Source organism: Ciconia boyciana, chromosome 2 (assembly GCF_034638445.1).
Source record: "Ciconia boyciana chromosome 2, ASM3463844v1, whole genome shotgun sequence".
Lineage (NCBI taxonomy): Eukaryota > Metazoa > Chordata > Aves > Ciconiiformes > Ciconiidae > Ciconia > Ciconia boyciana.
In genome coordinates this window covers 78,311,867-78,338,506 of record NC_132935.1, presented here as the reverse complement: position 1 = coordinate 78,338,506, position 26,640 = coordinate 78,311,867, and the positions used below count along the sequence as shown (strand labels likewise).

The 26,640-nt window shown below is 38.0% G+C and overlaps 1 protein-coding gene across 4 annotated transcripts in view; it reads right to left on the bottom strand.

Annotated features, from left to right (window-relative positions):
• Nucleotides 1-242: 242 nt before the first annotated feature.
• The window catches only part of TENT4A (terminal nucleotidyltransferase 4A), a 62,279-nt gene continuing 35,881 nt past the window's right edge, over nucleotides 243-26,640 (bottom strand). Inside the window, exons 9-12 of one of the 4 annotated variants that reach the window (XM_072853056.1) lie at nucleotides 26,296-26,396; nucleotides 25,863-26,035; nucleotides 13,832-13,990; nucleotides 243-2,492 (exon numbers count right to left, since the gene is read on the bottom strand). In XM_072853056.1, the coding sequence (XP_072709157.1) occupies nucleotides 2,313-2,492; nucleotides 13,832-13,990; nucleotides 25,863-26,035; nucleotides 26,296-26,396 (613 nt within the window). In that variant the 3' untranslated portion in view covers nucleotides 243-2,312. Of the gene's footprint in view, nucleotides 2,493-11,230; nucleotides 11,506-13,831; nucleotides 13,991-25,862; nucleotides 26,036-26,295; nucleotides 26,397-26,640 lie in introns of those variants that run through there. The other 3 variants (XM_072853055.1, XM_072853057.1, XM_072853058.1) reach the window with 3 other exon arrangements.

Below are 26,640 nucleotides of genomic sequence, written 5' to 3'. Positions count from 1 at the left end.
GACTCGTTTGCGCTCTCATATTATCAACAGATCAAATCCACAACTACAAAACCAAAAGCGGTGTTCATTACTCCCTTTATAAACACATCACAAACGTTTGCAGAGGGCATCCATCCACCTTCCAAGTTCACTCTGAAGATGTCTGGCATGAACAATTTAAAGCAGATGTTCAAAGTGTACGTCAAACAATGGGATAAGGTCAAGTATTACTTCATCCATTAAGTTTCCCATAAAAAGGTACAGAACAGTGACTGGTCTCCAAAGTTTATTAAAAATCAAAGAATAGAAAACTTTACATAAAAATATGTCAATTTTAGCTTCCACATAGTTGTCCACACAAAAAATTTAAACATGATTTTTTTAAACCTGTAGCACATAACCACAGTGATAGCCAGGCCAATTTATTTGGTTCACCATGACTGAAGTGTTACATGATACCACTTTTCAAATGAGTTTTGCTTTAAAATGGACGCTAGTATAAGACACCAACTAAAGCCTTTGAAGGCTCTTTAATGTAGTTATGCTCAATATTGCTAGTGTGTGAAGACTAAGCAGTACAGGCTCATGTAACAGCCCTTAGATATTATTTATGAATCAGCTCACAATTTTTAAAACTTTTTTTTTTTAAATTGTGATGAGTCTGGAGCATTAAGACAAACTTTTTGCAAACAGATATGCACTACTCTACTTTGGAATGTTGCCCTCTCTCCCCTCAAGGACCTGTTTGTTTGACAGATTCAGTAATAACATGGAACTACTTCTGCTTCAAAGGCATACAGCATATTAAAAAGCTTCATGCTTGCACCTCATTTTAATATTCAGATATCAGTTTTAAAACCTTCTATATCTGTACACAGTATAGATGTCCTGTTAACAGGATTCTTCAGCTTTCTCTGCTAGTGGACTTATATAACTGATCTGTAGTTTTCTGTATAGCTTAAGAACTCTCATTAAAAAAAAAAACGGGAAGTCAGAGGGCATGAGATGTGACCTACTCCCAGGACAACTGTGGTGCTTTAAAAACTCAGGGTTAGGCAGGATGTACATTTTTCAAAAAGTTAAAGACAGTGTTTGTCATGGCAATACACACTTGCATAGTATACCTGTATGCATCTGTAAATTAAGTGCCAGCCACTCATACTGTGTACAACACTGGGCTGTGCTCTCCTGCAATACATTAAAAGATACTTCTCGTAATGCTTAGAGCAGCTGAAGTACTTTTTATATATTTGCTCTTAACAGAACTAATGCATACTGCTATACAGATTCCTTAATGGAATCAACATATTTCCTTTCTCCACATTCCTTAAGCCGGGTACCTCTGTTGAATAATGTTGTTTGAACCCAAACATTAACAGGTTACATTACTAAAATGCATCAAAGCGTGTAGCTCACAGCTTTTTAATTTCACATCAGGACTTGAACCAACCTTTTTCCCCTCCCCTTCAAAAGTTTTACTTCTGGTACTACAAATGCTGGATTTGTTGTCTAGTTAAAGGAATAAAATTAAAACTCATTGGTCAGAGCAAGACGACTGATAGAGGCCAGACAATGAGCGAAAAAACACAGGGTCAAAATGCTTTGGAGCTTAATACCTTCTTAAAACCGTAAGCCAAATCGCACTTTCATTGTGAATCAAGAAGCCTCAAATATTACCAAATGTCATGTTTGTAACACTGCTCAGACAACCTGCCAAAATTATGAACCCAACTTAGATAATGCAACCTGGGAAAGGATCTGTAAATTAAAAAACCTCTTCCCCTTAAATATAACTTATGTGACAATATGAAATTAAATTAAAAATTCCAAGTTATTGCACAAATTATACTTCCAATATTTACAGAGCAAAAAATTCTGAACTTTGAAACAAAAACAGGAGAGCAGCAAATTTACTTTTATGAATTCCCAACTTGATTTGCTGCAAAGCAAAAAAATTCCAAGGGGCTGAAGTTTCCTTCACTTCTAAAATAAAAGAAAACAGAACCCACAAAGGAACAGATGTAGCCACAGCAAAAAAGCCACAGCATTTGTAAATGTCCTTGCAGTTCTATTGTCAGAGCTGCTTCGGCACTGTATGAACCATTGTGGGAAGGCAGAAAACAAACTTCCACATTTAATAAGGCTTCACAGATAAGCACAACTACTTCTTGAAGATGGACTGAACCACCACACAAAGAAACATGCAAAGAAGTCAGTTGCAGATATTTGGCAACACCAATAAAACGATGTGCTGGACGCTGGTCTCCATCCCTCAAGTCGAGTGGCACTCACTCAGTTTGTCTGAACAGGGAAGGTCATTTTGGCATCTGCCATTATCTGCTCAGACTAATAGGCAAACTGTCTCTGTGTTTTTTTCTTCTCCATATATTACGATTGTACTGGTGGTGTCCTCGGTTACCAACTGGTTGCCTCATGCCTCCACTGCTGACAGGGCTGTAGCTGTTGCCTTGGTTATGAGTTCCTTTCATGGAAAACTTCATTCCACTGTGCTGCTAAAAAACACAAGATAAGCACTCAGTTTAGGCACGCAAACAACTGAAACAAAGCACATATTACCAGTGGTATTTCCTCAACATACAAGTCATTCCCACAGAACACTGCTTGAAGCAACTGGTCTTTTCATGCTTGTCTAATTTTAGCTGTGCAAGTCCAATGGCACTAACAGCTTAAGTGTTTCCTGAAGTAAATGTCCTGCAAATGAAATGGTGTAGACTTCAAAATGTCCTTAAAACCCTTGGATCTCAGTATGAAACACTATGCATCACCCTTATAAAAAGAGAGACCTTCCACATTAAATACTAATTGTGCCTGTCTTGTCTATTTTAGAGGATCTTAGCAAGAGCATGACCAAGTGAGATACTCAGTAAGACTTTCAGAAATATCATGGAGAAATGTAAGGGTGTGATCATATGAGCTGATACATACAAAGCACAAGACTGCTCTGCCCATAATCCCACTCAGCTACAAGTAAACTAGCTATGGCTTGTAAGGAGCTTGTAAATCCTACTGGTCTGATCATAGGGCTACACAGCTCCTAAACCATACCTCACATCCAGACCGAGGAAAAACAATTAAACGATCTGTAACATAGCATGACACTTTGGGGGAAATCTCTAATAACTTGGAACAGAAACTGCCAAAAAGGTTTAGTGGCAGCTTGAGTAAATCTACCACACCATAAGCTAGTACAGGTGTCCCTATCACTTAATGGCATACAGTAAGTTGGTTTAATGTGAATGTACTTAAAATAGGTACAAGAGTTTCAAAAGATGAAACTGAAACAGACTTCCCAAATACTGAAAACTTCAATGCAAGCAACCTTTCCTGATGTCTCACAGCAGTAACTTTAAGACAGACAACTGGCTGCCTTTAACAAAAGCTAATACATCATTTTGTCTACCATAAGTGGCTAAACAGGAACGCCACAAAGCTAACATTTGAGGCAACTGCTTCGAATGTGAAATATCTGCAGCTACTTTACTAAGCTATATTTCCAAACAAGTTTGGAGTAGAAAGAAATATGAGAACACCAAGCCATCATTACAATTGTATGCACAAAACCAAAACAGTTATTGAAGGCATAATTCCATAAGCAACATTTTACTGTCAAATTATAATTAGAAAAGACACTGAGCATACAGAAAAACAAGCTGGTGAAGACTAGTATTGAAGAATAATCAAAAAGTTAACTGCAGGGTGGTAAAACACACAAACTTCTTTTTATTTGTAAAGTGTGTCCTACAGCAACATAATCAACCTTCAACATGCAGCTTCTAGACTCCCAAGACAGACACGCTAAGTGCTATCCTCAGACTACCAATGGCAAAATATTCAAGGACAAACAGAAAAAGGGAATGCAAGCTGAGAATCCCTCATTCTTAAGAGACACAACTGCCCAAACCTTATTTATTGACATATGCTGCTAAAATATCTACCAGAAACTATTTATGAAAGTCAACAACGTGAAACTAAAAAACATTTAGAATGTTTATATTTTTGGCAAGTGGTCCTTCAAGCAAACACACCATCTTGTCACATTCTTGCGCAGGGGAGTTTAGTTCAATAAGTGTACATCTCACTCAATTATATAAGCAGACAATTAAGCATCCACATTGAATGAGATCAAAATACTAAAAATGATCCTTCAACAGTCAAAACACTAAACAGCCAGTCATACAGTTACCCTCGACTATATGCTGAAAAAAAGACAGAGGAATACTTCAGTTTTGCTACTGTAGAACCAGACAAAACTCTGACCAAGGAGCATATAAAGTTTCAGCAAGCCTATTCTCTTCAGCTGGAAACATGAAAAATCTGGCAACTTCAGCCTCAATTTGAAGACTCAGCAAAAAAAAAAAAATACTGGGGGCAGGAAGGCAGGTCACCACAAGATCAGACAAGCACCACAGCAAGTATGGCAATTAAGCTTATCTATCTGCACCCTAAAAGAAGTCATATCCCTGGTTTGTTCAAAAGGTAATCAAATTTCCAAAGAATGATTAATAGCTAACCAGAAAGCAATCTCTAGCTTGTCATGAAGCATTTTGCATTGCTTTTTAGGCCATCAAACTATCAGAGCAGAATCTGAATCCATCCCTCTTACCACTCATTAGCTGAGAGCAGGTGCTTAAGGAAGTTGACTCAGGGACCTCTTAAGTCAGAGATGACACCTTTATAGTTACTAGTTCTCAACTAGATATTGTTCACTCGTTTGTTCAGATTTTTGAAACCATAAGCTTTTAGTATGCTGAGTCCTGTGCTATGGCATTTCACAACTATAATGAGTGTCATGTTTAATTTGAACATACTATCTGATGATTTTTCAGTTCTTGGAGTAATTAATTTCTTGTCATTCTGCTCTCTGACTTTTCCATATACTGATGACTACACAGACCTAGATCATATACCTCCTCATTTTCTTCTCCAGGTTAAAGAATCATTCATTCTTCACAGAGAAGCAATTCCATATGTTTGACCACTCTTACCACCCTTCGCTATTCTTCCATTTGTATTATAACTTTCTTCTGATGTAGGAGGCAAAATTGTACTCACTGTTCATGATGGGGGATGTACAAGGATTTTTACATGATGTTTTCATTTCTGCTCTTTATTCCTAATAATGTCTGAAATTTGGTTTGACACTCAATTCTCAGTAGGAAATCAAGCAAGCATTATCAAAGCAGTTTTCTGCAAAAACATCAAGATCTCATCTTTGCAAGAAACTGTCAGCCCAGGGCCTACCACTCTCTAAAGGTTAAAGTATTTCTCTCCTTCCTGATGCATCATATTCAAAGGTCCTTTTGCACCCCTTCTCAGTTGGCCCTTAAGGAGCTTAACCACATGAGCAAACTTCACCACACTTCATCCATTGCCTTTCAGATGCTAGGCAGCATGAGGCCCAGCACAAACTCCTGCAGGGCTTTCCTGGTGAACTCCATTTACTACAAAAAATGGATCTTTGTTTCTCATCTTCTAACTAGTTAATTGTTTACAAGAGGACACACATCTTAGTTTCTTTCAGAATCTTTCTTAAAAGAAATTTACTTCATGTCTCTTGGAAATCTCAAGAGGCTGTATCAAACAGCTTTCTCTTGTCCACACACTTCTGGATATTCACATGCTCAGGACTCCCATAATCACTGAGAAATGGCAGGTCTGGAAGCAGATGATGGCTGGAGAGAGATCAGATAATCAAAAAAGAAAGCCCTTCATCTGTGATACAACAGGCAAATCTTTGGTTTAGATGTTTTGACTTCTTTAGATCTATTTCTCTTGATAGAATAACCTTCTCTCCCATCATAGGGCTATTGATTCAACAACTGAGTGATAGAACTGGCTGTTTGCGGTTTGTTTGGGGGCAGGGGGTAGGTTGTGGGGGGTTTTTTGGTTTGTTTGGGGTTTTTTTTTTTGGACAAGCCTGTTGAATTTGATACTCTGCAAATAAAAGCCATTAGATCTGGAGGTAAAACTAAAAAATTGCATTAAAGACAAGCCGAGGGGTGGGGGTGGAATTCTGTATAACATACCAGGTTAAAAAAGTTTCCAGATATTTTAAGAGAAATTTAAGAAAAGGATGTTCCTGGTCTTTACGCCAAACAACAGAAATCTGGTGGAAACTGAAATACCAAGTAATTATTTGCTAAGGAAACCAAACTTTTATTCTTAAATACTGGCAAATTTACAACACAAAGCTGCTGACATTCAAAGACTTATTATTAAAAAAGAAAGTTTATAGTCAAAAATAAATCACCTACACTTTGAACTAACACAAGTAACATAACAGAGCCGAAATCTAAACGTAAACAGGGTTTTTGAATTGTTTTGCTGTTTGGTTTTTTTTAGCTGTTAGCACCTCTAAAGTAAGGAGAAAAAAGCAGAGAAGTGCTGCGATGAAAATGAAGTATCAGTACTCTTAACTTTAAAAGAAAAGAGATTATAAATACAGTGCCCAAAAATAACTGGTAAGGGCCTACAGAGCTAAAGAAAAAGTTTAGAAAAGGCGTAAGACAGTTTAGAAAGAACACATATTTACTATTTTGTTGTTAAGACTACAGGATTAATGGCCATGATTGAATCATTCCATGTGAAATATTACAGAGTAATATTCAGAAGAAATTTAATGCACCATTAACATTTTAAGCATCCCCTTATAACTTAATATACATCCTCAAAATATTTCAAAGTTCTTTTCCATTTCCTACCATATTTCCAAATTCTCTATTTTAGGCTTGTAGCAAAAAAAACCCATAAAGAACCCTTTTTTAACAGATTTATGTTCACTTTCCCACTTTGAGCATAACATCTGGAAATATACTAAAAAATGCATCTTGCATGTAAGGAAAATTTAACTTCTTGTTCTTTATGAAATAAATTCACTGTTTTGAAGAGAAACAATGGGCAATGACCTAACCAACATTTTAGTCATTACTGCACAAGCAATAAATCAAGTATTAGGCAATGGTTCAATCTAGCTTCATTACTTCAAATTAGCTAACAGGATTCTACAAGATATTTAGACTAGCTACCTGGGTGTACTCTTAATCTAGTAAGATTTATAAGTGGTTTAGATTTCTAAGCTGAAGTACAGCAAAACCAAAATAAGTTCTTACTCAAGTTGTTTGGAACTGGCAATCTGGGGAAATAAGGCCCAAAGCACTGCAAATATCAGACACTTCCCCTCCTTTTGGGCCCCTTGTTTGGACCTACTGGCTATTTCCAGCTATAACTGACAAGATCTTGAGTCCTGAACAAATTTTATAAAATGAGCCAAAACCCATTCCTGCTCCCATTAAAAGGAGAAAACAGCATTTATGCAACCAGCTGTGAGAGCAGCAAAGAAAAAGTCAACATGGAGACTAGAAAGAGCTCAAAAGCAAAAAAAAGTGTTAGATGTTTCTTATCTTCTAACACTAAAGAACTGAAAGATTCAAAGCCACAAGGGAGCAGGTTATATCAGTCCTTCATATCTTACTTTGTGTGGTAGCTCTGCCAGTAGCCTGCAACAAAGGGAAGCTTTTGGTTCTCTTCACCTTTAACATTAGGCAACTATTAGTATGACCAGTTCAAAGATAAACTAGTATTTGAGAGATCAGAGAGCCTAGTCCCCAGAATGAGTGACTGACAGTAGAGACTACCATCATAATCTGAGCGTATTTTGAACTACCTTATGGTAAAGACAGTAGAATCTGACACACATAATAAATACACTTTTTGATCTTGTCACCAGTCAAGTTTCAAAAATGAAGGGCAAGAGTCAAAACAACACTACCAGAAGACAGAACTCATACTGCAACTTTGCTACTGTTGTGACATAGGCCATGAAGTGTTATCTGCATACTTGTCATTAAGGAGAACAAGAGATAATAGCTTCTCTAGCATAAAGCTGACAATTTTAGACCTTAAAGAGAAATCTTACCTCACTGAGATTTCTCACCTTTTTATTTGGAAAGAAAAAGTATTATAACAGTGAGCAGACCCAAAACACTTTCCAAATACAGTGATATCAATACAGTACACGTGAAAAAGTCAGTAGAGGAAATGCATACGTGAATATTCAAATCAGTCTCAGTTTGGGAGCAACAATCTTATTACAGAGACACTGGAAGATAAAGGTGTACTATGCAATCAAAAATCAGGTATTACTTCTACATTTGAGTAAGTCTACCTTTTATTTATGGTGGATTTATTTATGTCCCTAGAAACTACTATTTAGACTTTGTGTCTTTTCTGCAACTCAAAAAGCACTCAGGAAGCAACCATGGTGGCCAGAGACTTTCATACAGTCATATAAACATCTAGGCTGGAGGTTTATATGGAGACCCCTGGAGACCTGGATGTCTATACAGAGGCTGGATGTTTATACAAAGAACTCTGGAGATTATTTAATCCAACCTTCTGTTGTAAACAGTCAGATTCGGTTATCCAGGGTCTAGTCAAGCTCAGTCAGTTTCCATACACAGAAGGATACCACCACATAAAGACTCTCCATATAAATATATGACAATGTAAGATGAAAAATATCTTGAGTACTGTTTTCAGCTGAACAGCCTCTGAAATTCAGACGCAGTTTTTCTTCTCTCCATTCTTTAGGAAAGAAAATAAAACATCGCTCCTCTTCTCCTTATTTTGCATGTATTAAATAAAAAATCAAACAATGTTCTGTCATACGCAGAAGACGGGAGTCCAACATTTAGAATTGAAACTGTTTCTGAAGTAGACAGTAGTAGTCTCCTTCCTTTGCCTAAGAAAAGGCATAGACACCAAAAAAGTATTCCACGCTAAGTGAGAGAGCTTTAAATAAAAGATAAGAAAAATACCACTTGGTTGACTGAAAAAACCTTCAGTATCTAAACAGCTTAATAATGCCATTGAAGAAACAAGTCAGGTCATTTCTAAATTGAAGTCAACATACTAAAAACTCTGAAGCATCACACTATACTAAGGGAATTTAGCATATCTGTACATCTGACTAGTTGATGACACTTGCATTCTCAGAAATATTTGGTGAAGTAGACTAGAGTTCAGCCTTGACATGAATTAAAATGTATCTTTACAAATGTATATTTCATCGAAGTGAACAACACTTAACCGCTTGGACTCATCTAAAAGAAATATATTTTTGACTCAAGCCCCTGACCAATGTTATTTTTGTTTCCAATGCTGCTAACTTTTGTGGGATCATTCCAGAGATACTAGCAGTATCAGCATTACCAGTGAGACAAAGCAACACCATTAACAATTGTTCTGGATACGAGCAAACTCTGAAGCAAAGTATTTTAGCCAGTGAAGTGCCTGTAAAGCAATATAAACAAGCAGTTTGTAAGTTAAGCGTCTGGCCTTACATGGCCAAACACAAAAGAATCTGAAAAACAAACTACTTCTACAAGTTAATGTAAGAGTTTAGACTGTGGTATTTCAGCACTGACATTAAGGTTTCATTTCCTAGTTGTCTCCTATGCTTCACAACTGAGCCAGTGAATGCTGCTATGAAATTTTCAATGAACATATTCACGACCAGACACCACTCACCTAAAGGGTCTTCAGTGGAGGTTTTCTTAGACACACTGGAAGCCAGCACAGCAGAAGGACTAGTGCTTACTGGCTTTAGATACTTTCGAATCAAAAGACCACTCTTGGGGGGGGGGGGGGGGGGCAATGCAACTTAAAAAGTAAAAGGAGTTCTTCTGACCTAAGCAACATGAAGTTTCTTCTGTCTTCATTGGTGACTAAGTGACCAGTAATTCAAGGAAGAACAAAGTAAACTTATTTCATCCCAAAATAACAATAAGGAAAGTAGTCCCTTCTTCTCCATGGGAAGTCACCAAGCAATTTCCACCCCCTCCATTCACCTGGACATGCATGCCAATATCTGTTTTTCTGCTTATTCCAGTGGGTAGCACTGGTTCATAAACTGTTCTCTCTCCCAAGTGAAATTTCAAACTGCTTGTCAGCAAAGTAGAAGAATGATTACCATGGAAAAATGATGATGATCCAAAAAAGCATGCAGACCTGTATCAGGAGCTTAATTAGTCCCTCAACTACCTGGAAATTCTCCAATTAATTATGCAGCATGTAAACAGAATTGGTAATCACACCAAAGCTGTTTCAAAAAAGAAAGTATTAGGAAGCTTTAATGGCAGATAATTTGCCTAGAAGGCTGCAAGTTGTTCAAAATACAGTTAGTGCTCTTGACACTGGCACCTCCTGCTTTTGAGGACACCTAGGTACAGCTTCCAAGCTGAACCGAGGGAGAGAAAGCTGCCAGGGAAAAGGCTAAAGACATAATGCGACAAATGAATCCCTTTCAAAGACTTTTTGAATACGAAAGAACACTTGCTGTTAAGAAAAAGGCTTGCACATGTTCAAGCCTATCAGGACAGGAGACCTCTGAGCTAGTAAAATGTGACAATTAGAAGTTACAAACTAGCATGGTCTCAGGTTATATCAATTGCAAAAGGAAAGCCATCAACCTAACCTAGCTCAGTCATGCTCCAGAAAGTTGCAAATGAAAAGGAGACATTTACAGTATTCTGGGTAGAATGATTTCATTTTCCACTTCTGACTTGGTCATAATCTTCTGATAAAGAGAATATTTCTACTTCACAATATATAAGCTTTTGGTAAATTCAATGCAGAAAAAAACATCATCCCATTTCTGAACTGTAGATAACAAGGAATTCCTCTGATTTAACACAAATCTCAGAGGCACATCTTTGTCAAGCAAAAGCCACAGAAAAACTCCTAATTTTAAACATATAAGTATCATACAAACTACTAAAAGAACAGTTAACAAGTATCGGAAAGGACAGCCAAGTAACAGAAAGCCAGAAAAAGTGCTACAACGCAGTTGTTTTCCAAGATTCAAAATTCCAACAGAGATTCAAAATTCATGCAACACATTCCCTCTTCACAACTGAGGCAAAAACTCTGGATGCCAACTTATTTTGTACCAACAACTGCATGTCTCAAAACTGGATTCTTTTTTTGTGTAATTTTGGTGAAGTTAAGCTCCAGGGCAGCTGTTCAGAAAAGCAGAGTTGTTAAGGAAAAGAATAAACTAGACTAAGTTTGTATTTTAGATTAAGTTTAACTTAAAATAGCTCTCCAGTTTTATTTTAAACAAACTTCAGAAGTTTCAGACTGTACACTAGCATGTGAACACTCAACTGCAGACACTAAAATAGCAATATATTGTTCAATAACCTTCTCACTAATAGAAAACATTTCCTATGCAGATAAACTGGTTTTGCCTAGGTTAAGATTCAACAGTAGGGGAGAACAGGTAAAGGAGGGAAGAGGGGGAGAGGAACCTGTGTAATCACTTGGAATACTAAAACAAAAGGCATACCTCGAGATACAAGTGGGGCTTGGTAGATGACTGAGGATTGCAGAGCTGGCTGGGAAGAGCATGTGATAATAGCTTTCAAAGATGGTGCCCCTGCTATGTTAACCTGCTGCAAGGAAATAGTAGAACACCTGTGGTACGCAAAGGGAAAGTATCCTGGTCTAAATGAAAAAAAGGGTGAAAAATATTTCAGTGAAGCACCTAAAACAAGCCCTTGTCTAGTAACTATGAAGAATTTGGGCATCAAGCTACAACATGCCCCAACTCAATGCTGATATTACTGAACATTTAAAGTGCTGTCCAGATGAAATTTCTTCATTATTAATCTAAAACTGTCAACATTTAAAGCACTTTTTTAAATTCTGTAGTAAGTGGCAGTTACCATCTCTAGACATATAAATCAAACTCACAGGCTGAATGAAAAGTACTCCCTTACATGCCAGGCTCAAAGTGTTTTGATCAGCAGCGCAAAGTCCAGCTGGAGGTCAGCAGCTAGTGGTATATCCCAAGAGCTGATACTAGGGCCAATAGTAGTTAACATCTTTTGTTAATGACCTGGATGACAGGAGAGAGTCACCCTAAGCAAGGCTGCAGATTATACAGAATTGGAAGGAGTGGCTGATACATGAGATGATTGTGCTGCCATAAAGAAGGACCTCGTCAGGCTGGAGAAATGGGCTGACAGGAATCTCATGAAGTTTGCAAAAGCAAAATGCTAAACTCTGCCCTTGGGAAGGAATAATCCCACACATCAGTACACACTAGGCACTGACCAGCTGGAAAGCAGCTTGGCATAAAGTGACCAGGGATTCCTGGTGGACAAGTTGAACGTGAGCCAGCAACGTGCCCTTGCATCAAGGAAGGCCAACAGCATCCTGGGCTACATTAGGAAGAGTATCTCCAGCAGGTCAAGGGAGGTGATCATTTCCACTCTACTCAGCGCTGGTGAGGCCACACATGGAGTGCTGGGCCCAGGGCTGGGCTCCCCAGCAACAGAGAGACACAGACATACAGGAGTGAGTCCACTTAAGGTCCAGGAAGATAAACAAGGGACTGAAACATCTGTCATACAATGAAATGACAACGGAGTTCAGACTGTTTAATCTCAAGAAGAGAGAGTTTGGGAAGGATCTTATTGATGGATCTAACTAATGAGAGGGTGTAAAAGAAGATGGGGCCAGACTCTTCTCCTTGGTGCCCCATAAAAGGGCAAGGAGCAATGGGTATAAGCTGAAATACAGAAAACACCATTTAAATTTAAGAAAAAACTTTTTTACTGGAACAAGTTGCCCAGAGCAGTTGGGGAGTATCCATCCTTGGAGATACTCAAGCCCTGACTGGACAAGGCCTTGATCAACCTGCTGTAGCTGACCCTGTTTTGGGCAGGAGGGTGGGACTAGGTGACTTCCAGAGGCCCCCTCCAACCTCAACTATTCTGTGATTCTGCAAAATACTTGAACAATCTCAAAGCAGAAACTGAAGCAAATACATCTTCTGTCATGCCCAAAGTGTCAAGGAAGTATTGAATCAAATAAAAAAGACAAGGTCATTAAATTAAAACCATCTTGTCCCTAGATTCCCACAAACTGTGATAGGAGGACTGAGAGAAGAAGGAAAACATTCTAAGAACCTGACCAAAACTAGGTTTCAAAGAAACCAGCTCATTATTTTGTTATCACAGGCAACCTACAACCCACAACTTGCATTAAAGCTTATGTGAGGCAGCTGTTTTGACTAGTAGTTTTAATAATCAAGATTGAGGGATTATTTTCCTACAGAGGCAGGCACCAAGGCTGTAAGAAACACGACTTTTCTTCCCCTTTACTATAATGGATACATTAGCTAAAATACTTCAGGCTAGTTAAGTAACATAGCTTCCCTGCATGTTCACCTCCTAACACATTTAAGCACACATTTTATATTTTGGTAAAAACTCTTGTACACATGCCCGTAATTAATTTTGTTCTCTATCTTTAAAATGTATTACAGAAAGTTACAAGTGTAGTCAGATCTGTTCTAATAATTCAAAATCAAGACAACTAAACAAGCCTAGACAGGTCAGTACTATTTCTTCAGATTCAAAAACTAGCTTACAGATAACACCACCTACATGAAGTTTCTATTTTAAGAACAGGAAGTTAAAAGATCTGCAAATATTCCCCTGGTTAGGCATCAGGAGTCTCAAATACAACTTAAGGAGTCAGACATCTGACACACTCCCTTCAACTTATTCCTAGGTGTCAGTGTGCTGTGGAAGGGCTCTTATATTCAAAGATGCATCTCAAACAGCAAACCCTTTCCCACCCATTCTTCTCCCCACACTTCTGACATGGCAGATAAGTACTTTTATGATTACATGAAGTTTAGCACGTGCTATATGAAGGTTATCTTCAGAGGCTCTTAGGCTGACAGCACAGCACAAATGATCTACACTTCTGATTTGATCACTTTCTCATGAAAAAGTTGCTCCATTTAGTTGGCTCATACCTGATTACTGGCGGCCATTATCAAGGTTCTCGTAGGCGCAGATTGGGGTTTACCACTTGGCATAGGCAATGCAGGTGGTAAACTGGCCATAAGCTGAGTCGGTGCTTGCAGACTGAACTGGTAAACATTAGGAGCTGTGCAAGGTGGTGTATCAGAATCCTTTTGGCAGAGAAAAAGGGGAAAAGAAAAGCAACTTTACAGAAAGTACAGTATATACAGGCTATGCATGTGAAAATGCACCCAAATATCAACTCATGTGAATACTGTAAAATTTAATGATTTTTTTCAATGGTAAAATAATAAAATACAAGCCAGCACTATGTTTACTTTACACATCTAGCAAAAGTTTAATTGAACCTGCATCAAGGAGACAATGTCAACAGGTCTATGGCAATCACGGGTCAGTTCCAGTCAGCACAACCTAAAGCCAAACTTATATCTCTACTAAATTCGAATTAAAACATGGGAACTAAGGTTGGGGAAAACACAGAACACGAACAGTGACACTGTTAGTGATACATGGGCTAGAATTTCAGGTGTCATGACAGAATCAGTCCTCTGAACAGCGTTCTGGATTGTACTTATCTGTACAGCAAAGTTACTCACTGTAATTGTTATAGTCCTCTCCCATTCTACCCAGCAACAGCAAAGTTAGGGCTCCACCTACCAAGAAACAAGGAGATGGTCTGCCAGTCAAGACTAGTATACATGCACCAGTCACCCACTTCACTGCTAGTTAGTTCCATCCCCCTCGCTTTCCATCGGAAAGCTGAGTAATAATTCTTCAGGGGAAGCAAGATGGATGCAGGATAACAGAAAAAAAAATACTGTAACAGAACTTATATTACTGATTACTATTCCTCCTCCTTCCAGCCTGACCAACAGCAATTACAGATGCATAAGCAGTCATACTGGTGATGTTAAAACACTGTGTGCCTGGAACACTTAACAGACAACAAGCAAGGAGGCAAGCACAGATGCAGGGGTTTAATTCTTAAATGACCAATTAAATTACTTTCTAAGTTGAGAAAGTTGAAAAGCAAGCTACAGCCTTTTGAATCAACTTTGAATATAGATCCTGCAAAACTTATTTTTGAACCATAACACAACAGCAACAGGTAAGTAGCTTTCCATACATTTTACTGCTGCTTTTTACCTTGCCCTTAACTCCAAAGTATTCTGAATTCAAAAATAATGGAAAAATCTATTCTTTATCCCAAACCACTAGTGTTTTTTCCATTCCCAGCCATCTGGCTCAAAGTATAGCAAGAGATGGGACTTGGCCAATTAGTAGTTACCATATTAAAAGACATTATTGGCTAAGATCATCAAGGATCTTTACTGTTAAAGTAATTACTGAAATACTCTACTGTTCTTTCTCTGAAGATTAATTGCCTGTAAGCAAAGACTCTTCACTTAAACCAAGCAAACTTTAAATAGACCTCCAGCACTACTACTTGCCCTCACATGGCCTTGCTTTCCAAATTAGATTCTCCAGTTAGAGAATACGCTGTCTAGGAAAATATTTTCAAGAACAGAAACAAGAAAATATTTTAAAGCTTCTCTTGGGGAAAGGAGGTCATTTAAGGGAGACTGACAGTTGTGAATACTGAGCAGCCTAAGCAATGAACTACTAGAAAGCAAAACTTGCATCCCAGCTGAACTGAATACCCACAGTAGAAACAGTCCTCAATAAAACTGTCAGCTATTAGAACAATCACTCTTTTATTAGTCCCTATAAAGTTCTGCTTACTAAAAAGTAAGTCCTAGAAAGAAAGGAGCTGCTCTCCTACTAGGTCAACTAGTGGTAAAAGTTACAGTATGCCTTTGTGAAGCAGTTTCAGATACTTGCATCATGAACTCACTAGAGACAAATCATATTGATAACAAGAATCTGTGCAGCAATTTAAGTCTTATTTATGAGATCAGATGTTTATCTTTTAATAAATATGCTCACAGTAGGCAACTACATGCTGTAGCACTGATCAAAAAACTAACCTTAGTTGTATGCACATGCAAAGCTGACTGCCTGGATGAAATGGCATTTTTCTCCTTTGCCCAACCCTACAATATTAGCTATGGGAACAGGCCACAGTCTCTACAAAGATGAAGCGGACATGTTCTTAACTAAGTAGCTGGTAGAGTCAGGTACAGCGGCAAGAACTTGGATTTCTAAACTGAAGTTTCTTTAGACACTCTTTTGGTCATGGAATTATTAAAAAGCTTATAAAAAGAGGGAAAAACAAAGAGGGGGTAGTCACGTTTGAACAGACACCTTCTGAGCATGTGCACAAGTAACCATGAGCACACAGATGGGAGGGAAAAGGGGATCTTACTGTCTATCCAAACCAATGAGTTATCTTCTGCAATGCAACCTTTACAAACCTGACTGAAGAATAGTTTTAGTCTCTCCACTCAAAGAATCTCCCCTTTCTCTTCTGCTTAGATACAATTAAACTCCCTGAAGATTCACATACCTAACCCAGATGGGACACTTGCCATTTATAAGATTTATAAGGGGTTTTGTGCAACCAGAATTTAACTCCTGTATGGAAGCAGCAGCAGATGCAAGAGAAAAGGGAGTCATATGGTTTAACTGAGACTAGACAAATTTCAGCACAAGGAAGCTTGTGTTGCTTTATTTTAATTTTGTAATAGGTATGTTATTCTGCCTCAGTGTTATTTACTGATACAAGTCTCATGCACGTAGATTGCATCCCTCTTCTGAGGCGATCCTGGATTGCTAACAGGATTACTGTGTGGAATTGATATGCTGACTTCTCATCAGCATCAAAATCCTTTTGTGAAGGAGAGCATTACCTTTCTTCCTTAAACTGAAAAGGTTAACCTCAGTGATCAGAAAATTGAGCCTAATTTGGACAAAACTGATTTTCCACAAGCACTGCCTACACCGAGGGATAAAGTCTTGGTCTTCTGGACAGGATTCTTAAGTGTAATGTGCAAACTTGAAGCACTGCAGAAGCTCAGAAAACCTACAAGTAAATGCATACAGGTAATACCCTGACACTTTAGATCCATGTCTGGAAGACAAAAAGCTCTGACCCTTACTAGGGTAGGTGCTACCGAGGTCACATTGTAAAAAGATAAATGTAAAATAAAAGGGTAAGATCCCTCAATTGATTTTAGCAAATAATCCAGGGATAAAGCTACAATGACTGCACTAAGAGCCAAGGTAAGTTCCTGATCTCTTCAATACTACTACCATGAATGCCAATCATAGAGGGTCCCTCATCCTGCAAGGAAAATACCTCCTAAAGAGATGCTTTTGGAAAGAGAGAGACAATGCCACATACAGGTTTATCCTACTGGGAAGTTTCCATGTTTAAAACATACTCTTTAAACCAGTTTCAACTTCCTGAGTAAGAACTTAGTACCTGGAAGGAAGATTTCTACTACTCATAGCCTTGATTACTGAGAACTCTTTAATTTACCTTAATGTTGGAAAGAAGATAAAGTATGGAAGAGACCTAGAAACTCAAGTGTTACTGATGAACTCTCATCTAACTGCAAATTTTGTTTGAGAAATGGGATCCCCTAGCCTTCTGTCTAGACAGAAACAGTGAAGCACTGCAGTCATATGAAAGATGAAGAGCTGAGGCAATCTCACAATCTCAACTTCTCCTGACATCAGAAGAGAACAAAAAAATCCTTTACTGTTCTGCAAAATGCATCTCCCATTATAGAAAGTCCCAGGACCTCATCAGCAAGAGAATATTTACTCATCAGAAGCTCCTTACTAACTGGCCATAAGAGCTTATTTCAATTCTGTTAATAACTCAAGGCTTGAGATACAAGGTAAAGTGTACTGGTACATTCATCCATCAAAACAATAGTTCCGTTTCCACAAATTTCATGGGCACTCAATTATACTCATAAGCATTTGAGTAAGCATTCATGATTCTAAATGCATGAAAAAGTGGTGCCTTCTGCTTTGTTTCATGATGTAGTCAGTTGAGAATTGACTGACAAGAGCTACCATTTTAAAGCTACCATTTTAAAGCTTTCAATTTCCAAGACAGTATTTTTTATTTTAAAAGCTGGACCGGCCTAAGAAGATTAATTCACTATCCCAGTCTGTTTAAGTTTTGGCCCAGTGGTAAAAGAGTCTAACTATACTAGAAGTCAGTATTCAGAAATCAAAACTTAAACAATAGAACACAAGTTTCTCACTAATGTGACACATTTTGGATTTTACACCCTCCTCCTCACCTCCCAAGAATGAACTAGAGAGGTCTTGGCAAAAAGGTTCTTATTGTTTCCATTCTCCAAACTTCTCCCAACTAATTAAACAATTTTCTTCTCTTTCCCACAACATTCAGGAGCTGGAAGCTGTGAGAGAACAATGACCAGTTCAGTAAAAATTGTGTTCCATCTTTGAAGGCAAAGAACTGAAAATAGTGAGAAAATTGGTGTTTATAGTTAACACTTTACACTATACAGATTTTTTTCATGTGCTCCTCTCCTTTCTTACAATTAAAGTGATTTAACAGATAACTGCTGCCAGTCATACTCGTTGTGCCTCTTTTCCCATTCTGGCCTTCTCCATTATACCTGCATTAGCATTTTACATTATTATGAGCCAATTCAGAGGTGAACCACAGAAACAGTCACCTTTTTACTATCTTCAACTTCTGAATCAGCTCACCACAGGATTAGGTGAACACCAGTGCAGAAAAGCAGGAGCAGCTAGTGAACAGAAACACCCCTAGCAAGAACATCTAACTACTGGACTGGCTTAGTAAAAGTGTAAAGCCACACTCCTTGGAACGTAAAGCAACACCAGAAAACTTCCGACATTTCATAGTTTGGGGCCATGTGCAGGAGCAGAACTTCAATGCACGCTCTCACTTGAATGGTTTTAGCCCTAGTGTACTTAACTCTGCTTGACAAAGCAACATGCTTCCAAGGTGATTTCATGGATTACACCCCCATCTCATTTCTTCCACATCAGCTTGTGCCATTTCCCTTTTTGGTAGGTGGAGCCATAACTAACTACGGTGTAAATAAAGTAAAATTGAGATTAACAAAATTTCTACTCCTATGGGAGATCACAGGGTAGAGAATTTGCATCAATACAGTTGCACCATTTCCATTTGATAGCCTATAAACAATACAAAACAGTCTCGAGTAAGACGCAATTCGTTGATTTTTCTGCCTTTAGGTCAACTGCATTACAAAAGGAAAACATCTTTGTCATTGTGCTTACAGGAGGGGAAAAGTAAAAGAAGAGATATAGGATACACAAGCAAACTGAAAAATATGCATCCTCCAAAAGCATTAGTGTTCGTTTTACAGAAAGACAACTAAAAATGTAATCTAATTAGTATCTACCAAGATTAAATACAAGCACAGTACCCCTCTAACCTCACCTCATTATATCCTGACAGGCCTGACTATTGGGCTTATTCCATGTTTTATCAATACTCACTGTATTTCAGTTAAGCCACCTTAAGTTAAAAAAGGTCCCAGAAGTGTGTAATTCAAGTTTCCTTTGTTACCCCAATAGTTTTATTTCACAGGCTTTCAATTGGTCTGTATTGTTAAGAGTACAGTAATATTTCAAGTTAGTGTTTTTCAAGTTAAGCACTAAATTATAGGACTTAGGACTCATTATGCAAGCTGAACATATACTGTACTAGAATGTAAATACTGAATTTAAGATTTCTTCCATCCTAAAATGGCTTTGGTACCTATGGTTCTTTTCAGGGGAGGGAATGTTAAGATATGGCAAGAATATGACTAGCCTTTGGCATCAGAACGTAGTCTGAGCTCGACTTTTACAAAATTGTGTGCTTCTCTCCTTACTTCACTGACATCACAGCAGTAAAATCCAATTTTACTTGCTGATTTACACATTCCCTCTGTACCCTTTGCTGCTTAGAATAACTTGTTATTAAATAAAATTACTTTATAACTTTGTGTTCAAAATTGTGCCTTCTGCAGCTTTGCAGAAATTTACTCTTAATTCAAGTGGATATAGATAAAAGACTGCTCAAGCAATTGAGACAGAAGAACTGAAGGAGAGCATGAGACAGTATAAAACAGCACATGGTCAGAGATATGGGTTAAAAAACCCAAAAATGTGGGACTACATAGTGAAAAAGGAAAAGAGGCAAAAGCAGCAGTGGAAAAATTTGTTCCCCTCTGGTCCACAGAAACTGTCAGTAATCTGCACAGCAAGAATAAGAGAAGAGTAGAGTTTTAAAGGATTTGGGGTTTAAATTCTTAAAGGCCCCAAATCAAATGTCAATCAAATGCTTTTCCCTGGTAACATCAGGTTGTCTCTGTCTGCATGCTCAGGATTGCCCACTGCTTTATTTGGAGACAAGCTGGCTGCAAGTCAGCACTTATATCTTTCTCTAAAGATTAAAGACTGAGGCCTACTTTTTAGAGCACTTGCCTCTTTGTTCAGGAAGGGGCAAAGAGTAAGACAATCTGCATTCTACAAAAAGATGATCAACTATCCATACACATATTTGAATTTTTACTTTGGTGAGGACATAAGAATATTCATGCATGTAGAAAGAAGGGAGAAAATCTGTGTAGCTCTTGCTCTCAACTGAGAATTTTGTTGGGCCACCCCCTTCTGCCCTCTCTCACTACACACACAATTTCAGCTGCAACTCTACAAATTAATCATAGTCATTAAGACAGATTTAACAAGACTACAGGAAGAGCTGTTAAAGTAACTACTCTGAAGTGTCTGTCCCTCTACTGCAGATAAGCACATGCCTTGCACGTGCAAATTCAATCGCTTTAAAAAAAGCAACATTTATCAGGACAAGATACATCATATACTCTCTCACCTCTATCTGTGAATAACGAAGTACAACAGTTCCTGCTAATAAGCTGAAATTCACAGTCTGACTAATAGGAAGGAAGGGGAGATGGTGATAACTTCATTAAGCATGTTGAGTTCAAGTACTAAGCCACAATTACTGCAGGGCAAGTAACAGTTCCAAAGTCAGCGTGGGTATTGTATGCATTTAGCAGAATAATAGGAATAATGAGTATTAGTCTTATCAGTCATATTTATATACTACTCTCACAATGTAAGCATCCAAAGAACTGAATACGTAATACTTGAAGACAGTGAAAAAACACGTTCCACAAAACACTTAAGGTACTGCTCGGCGTATCCCCTAGCTGATGGGGGCAGAACGGTGGTCAGATGAAGCACTGATATTCTGATGAAAGATTGTTATAAAGCCTGAACAGCAATGGCTACAGCTAAAATGTCAAGAACAGTCTGAAAGAACATACTGTAAATGCTAAAAATAGAGGCAAGGATTGTGTTCTCTCCCAAATTAGACTACACAGATAGCTTGTTCACTGAAACTTCAACTACCTTGACATGACTGCACAGTCTTGAGAAGTCAGAACTCTTCACAAAATAATCTTGTCTTAGAAGCCCAAAGAACATTATCACCAGAAACACTGAAATAAGGTGTACGAAATTTCTTAGATCCAAACTTCTAACAGACAACTTTGAGATTCTGTGCTGGACTAGATATGAGATTATATATCTATTAGGTAACAGAAAAGAGCTTTAGAACTTTCCTATGAGCAGTTACATCTGTTACTGATATGCAGGTATCACTGTCACATAAAATGCCATGCTTTATTTGGCATAATGGCATCAAAACTGCAGAGAATACTTAGCATCGGGAATTATACCAGACCAAAGTGAGACTGCAAAAACATACCTAGGATTATTTTTTACTTGGCAGATACTGTAGATCAGGCAGCAGATATTCTCCACCACTACTCTAGGACTTCCTGAGCTAATAAAAAGCAGCCTTCCACAATGCTTAAGCAACAAGAAATCCAGGTCACCAGTTACAGAGTGCAGGTCCAGAACAAAAAAGCACCCAGAAAAAAAAAGGGCATTTTTCAAGAGGAATTTGGTCACTGATTAGGTTCAGACTGACATCTGCAACTAGCCAGAACAAGCAGAGAGCTGGGGGCGAATATAGCTCATTTTATCTGGTTTCAGGTTCTCGTAACAATCACTTAACTCAGTATGAAGGTTAAAGAGAGATTTCCTAATGCCAGAGGCTTATTTTCTGTTGTGGAACAGTTTGACTCTTGCTCCCATAGAATAAAAACTCACACACTTTGCACCATTCTTGATGGCAAAGTTATTTATAAAACATTTTCCATTATTCACTTCAACATTTGTTGGACCATGTGGGAATGCATAGTATTTTGCAACTTACCTGTTTGCATGAGTAAGTGAAGAATACACACTGCCTCTTTGTCAGAGCAGCATATGGTATTTTAAACCCCTGCACAGCAGAATACTTCATTGAGAAGAGACTTACTACATAGATCACTTTGATAATTAACAGAATCCAGAAAAATGTATGTGCAGTCAAATACGTTCTCATGATCAGATTCCTTGTATCCATAGGTTTATTTCCATGTGTTCCTCAGTTTGCTCCTGATCACTAATATTTATATTCTTCACAGAGCTGAGGTAACAGGGCAGGAACTTTAGTACTCAGTATTTTGCAAGGAACTACATTAGACATGCCAGTAAGAGAGTCAGAACTCTGCATTGACATGTACAGTAAGACAAACCCATAAACTGAACAGCTGTCTCACTAATAGTAATAGTGATACCAGATTTCTCTTCTACAGTCTTTGATCCAAAATTTACTGGTCCTTATGAAAGTGTTCTTTTGTGACTAAGATTTCGCAGTTTGCTAGGACACTTATGAAAGACAGCACAACCAGAATTTCAGCCAGATCATGCTAGCATATAAGGCATTTTGTAAATAGCTTTGCTGCCTTGGAAAATCCATACAAGGATACTTTTTGTACAATTATGATTTAGTCTCATTAGATCCAGTTCTTAGTTTTGGGCTGTGTAGACAGTGGCCCAGAAGCATTCCCCCACAAGCTAGCCCTGGACTTGCAGAGATAAAAGCAATCATCCTCCTGAATTTGAAGCGGTGTATGAGGACAAGCATATACATCTAAAATATATGGGGAAAGAGAAGGCTGTCCTTGAAGGACACAGTTCTCTTGTTCCTCAGTGGTACATAAGTTCTCACCTTTAAAAGGTTACCATCAGTATTGTCCCCAAAGGAAGGAAAGCAGTAGCAGGAATGGAAAGAACTCAGGGCAGTAACTTTAAGCTCTTATATCCATATACTTCCATTCTTTTGAGTATGTACAAAAGTTGAAAGGCTTACTTCTAAGTATTATCTCTGGTTTATGCCAATCTGGTCTCCAGAAAAACCTGCTCCTTTTTATTGTTCTATTCTGACACCTGTTCTCCTGCTGCTGGAACAAATCTATAATCATTGCTATCTCTGAAGTGCCTGTAAGTCCAAGACACCGTGAGCCTTGTCTATTCAGCTGCTGAGCCATATTACCAAATATAAGGAAAAACCTGTAATGCTGCCAGAACTTCAAGGAAGCAAATCTTTAAAAACCATACAGCATGCTGTATTACAACCAACTAAACTAACTACTGTTACAACCAACTATTAAACTATAGGGTTTAATAAAAATTCTAGGATCCCTATAAGCAATATTACACTGCTTTGATAATGCTTGCATACTTAATATGTACTGCCAATATTGCTTCCAGGACATATTGACAAATATATGCAAGGCCTCCAGCCTTACGGCTGGTGTACAGTAATGCGATGACTTCAGAATACAGCTACTTCTGTGCTAGCATGGACAGCTGGAATATTAGACCTTCAGACAGCGGCAATATGACCAAGTAAAGTCAGAAGTTGCCAAGCCCATTTCTTCTTCCTCAATATACCTTAAATTGACTTGTTATATTCGTAGGCAGATCTCAGAAAGGTCAAGGTGCAGCTGATCACATGAAACTTTAGCAGTAAATTGAAAAGCAAATACACTATCAAGTCCCTCTAATTTGACAGCTAGGATCTGGTAGTCGATACACAGCAAAAGATATTTTGCATGACTGCAGAATATATCTCCAGAAACAGTGTCTTGACACAGACCTGTGCTTAAGGTTAACAGTGACATCACAGGGATGAATATTTTGCTATTAAAATAAAACCTTAATTATTGGGAAGAGATCAGCAAACTGTCAATCTGCGATCTCCCTGTATCCTGCATTTTCTTTATAATCTGTATCTTGCTTTCAGTCTTCAGTATCAGAGAAGCTCAGAAGATTTAATTTTAAATGATTACAGAATCATTCCTGAAGAACAATCCTTCCACAAGATCAGAGCTAACATTAGATGTAACTCTACAGTGATGAAATGCACCATATTCATATTCCCTTGTTCTGAAGCTGGTACCAAAGTTCACTGCATCATACCTATTTGCAGTGCACCATAAGTTTTGGCACAAATACCAGTTGTCAGACATACTAGATGTTCCTTTGCTGGAACCTGGGCATAGTATTATGCCAGATCATGCCACGGATAGCCTCTTCAACTCCAGCAGAATAGGGTTCTCTTCCTGAATCAGGTGCAGCTCAGGACTGCTGAACCAGAACTTGCTCACCCTCACATATCCAAGTGTGAGTAGGATGAACTCATCAGTTATTTGTCAGAAACCTGCCATTCCATTCCAAATTCAGATAACATGCTGGGAGTCTGCTAAGGACATAATACCAATAAATGACCAGGGCTTAAACTAGGGTCTGTCACAAGCACATGGGTATAAGGCTTTTTATTTTGTTAAAAAGGGTAGCATTTCCATTTACTTTGTGGATGCCCAAACTGATTGCAGATCTTTCTTGTTGAGAGCTTCCTTTTCACTTTTCATTAATTTCTCTGGCATCAGGCAATGAAGTTTCATCTTCAAAGTCAGGCAAAAAGGGACTACGGGGAGGTCATAATCTCACCACCCATTACATAGAGAGAGCACAAGATGAGGCAAATATTTGTATTTTCTCATAAAACTTATTACAGCAATATCTTTCTCACTGACACACTCAAACCAGGAGCATGGCTAGTAGTACCACTGGCAAGCATCATGCTGTTCTTTTTCCATTAGCCAGATGGTGCAACTAAAGGATTTGCCATATTTACTGGAGGTGGAGTGAAAAAGACAATTCAACACAGAAAATTCAGCAGTGTAAAGGAATTACAGAAAGTAACCAGAACATATAAAGAAGGCATTTGTCCCTCAAAGGTTATTAAATGTTTATTGAATACAATTCCCAACTTTTAATTCCATATTTGACTAGTTTTTGAAAGAAGTCAAGAAACAGGTACTTGGACCTCTCTTGGCATCATCCAGTTATTCACTATTGTAGTTAACTGGATATGACAACTTGTTCCAGTCAATACCTCTACCTAGCACAGAATGCTTCAGTAGATTTATAATGAGCACCTCATGCCATACAATGCAATTTTGTGCTTTATAAACTGCACTGCCCAATTCCATGTTGATTTAACTCCATACCGAAACAAAAATGCCTTATAGAATCTTAAGAGTCTAGGAACACACCTAAAGAGAATACAGCCTCCTCTTCCAGGAAGTTACAATAAAGCCCAACAATTACTTTCAAATTGCACTTTCAAACAAGGAAGCTGACAGCAAGACTTTACATATGAGGGCCCCATTACCATTAAAACATGAACTGACTGCTTCACTGAAAATAGCAAGGAATATTATTCACCTTCACAGCACGGTATGATGTTCATGTTCAATTTGGGGTGTGGGGAAAAAGGACCAGAATTTGACAATGGGACATTTTGCTTGATGGGAAAATTTATGAAGATATATTTCTAGTCTTCTACTTAATTAGCTACTGTTAACTTGGGTTTTTATATTTTATTATATTTAACTACTACCACAGAGTACCAAAGATTTAGGATGGAATTAAGACCATTTAATTTAATGAAAAACTATTTGATTTCAGTAATTTTTCTGAGCAGGGGAAGCTATTAATTTGCTGTAGCAGCTTAGGGATAGTATCACATTAAATGCTGTTGTATCAGTTGAGGCTTTGAAGAGTATAAACTCTGCTTCTTATTAGCTTAACCCATTAAAAGAAAAAGCTTACAATGTCACTGCCGGAGAGTGATGATACAGAAGAGGCAGATGAGCCAGAGGATAACTGTTGTGTACTAGCCAATGACAAAGCCAAGCGTTGGTTGTAAGATGGTTCAGAGTCTCTGTTCTGTTGCTGTTCTCCATTGCACGGAGCTATCTGGTCTCTTATTTTCAACCTATTATCTGTTAACAGAAAACATAAGTATCATTTAAGAGCATAGAATACAAACACATGTGCCTTGAAGTCTAAGAAGAGCTGCAGTTTAACAAGCTAATTGAAAAACAGGCTCAGAGAAAACTAGTCTTGGGTTAGAAAGTTACAAATTCCTTTTATTTTTTCCTACATATCTGCAAGTGATTAATTTCAAGACATGAGTATTTTGAATTACATCAAATTCAAGAAAAAATTTTAAGTTGGTTTCAAAGATTCCTGCTATACCTACCAAGTTCAGGTGATAAATTAATTTTGCTCCCCCACTTCTTTTTAATCCAGGCCCTGTAGTCAATCACTTCTTGGGTCACTTTGATGATTCTACCTAATGTGCTAAAAAAATTTTTCAATTAAGTATTAAACAAAAAATGTTGGTTACATGTTTGCAAGCATTTCAACAAGCAATCAAATTATGCTAAAAGTCAGTTTAAGATATCCCTAACCAAAGAATCCTTCTGAACTTTCATTTCCTTAGCACACCGTTTAAGTCACTGAAGCATCACAATTTTTAAATTAGTATGTTACTTATCTTCTACCATACTAACATGCAAGCACTGACACATAGGTAAGATTTTTA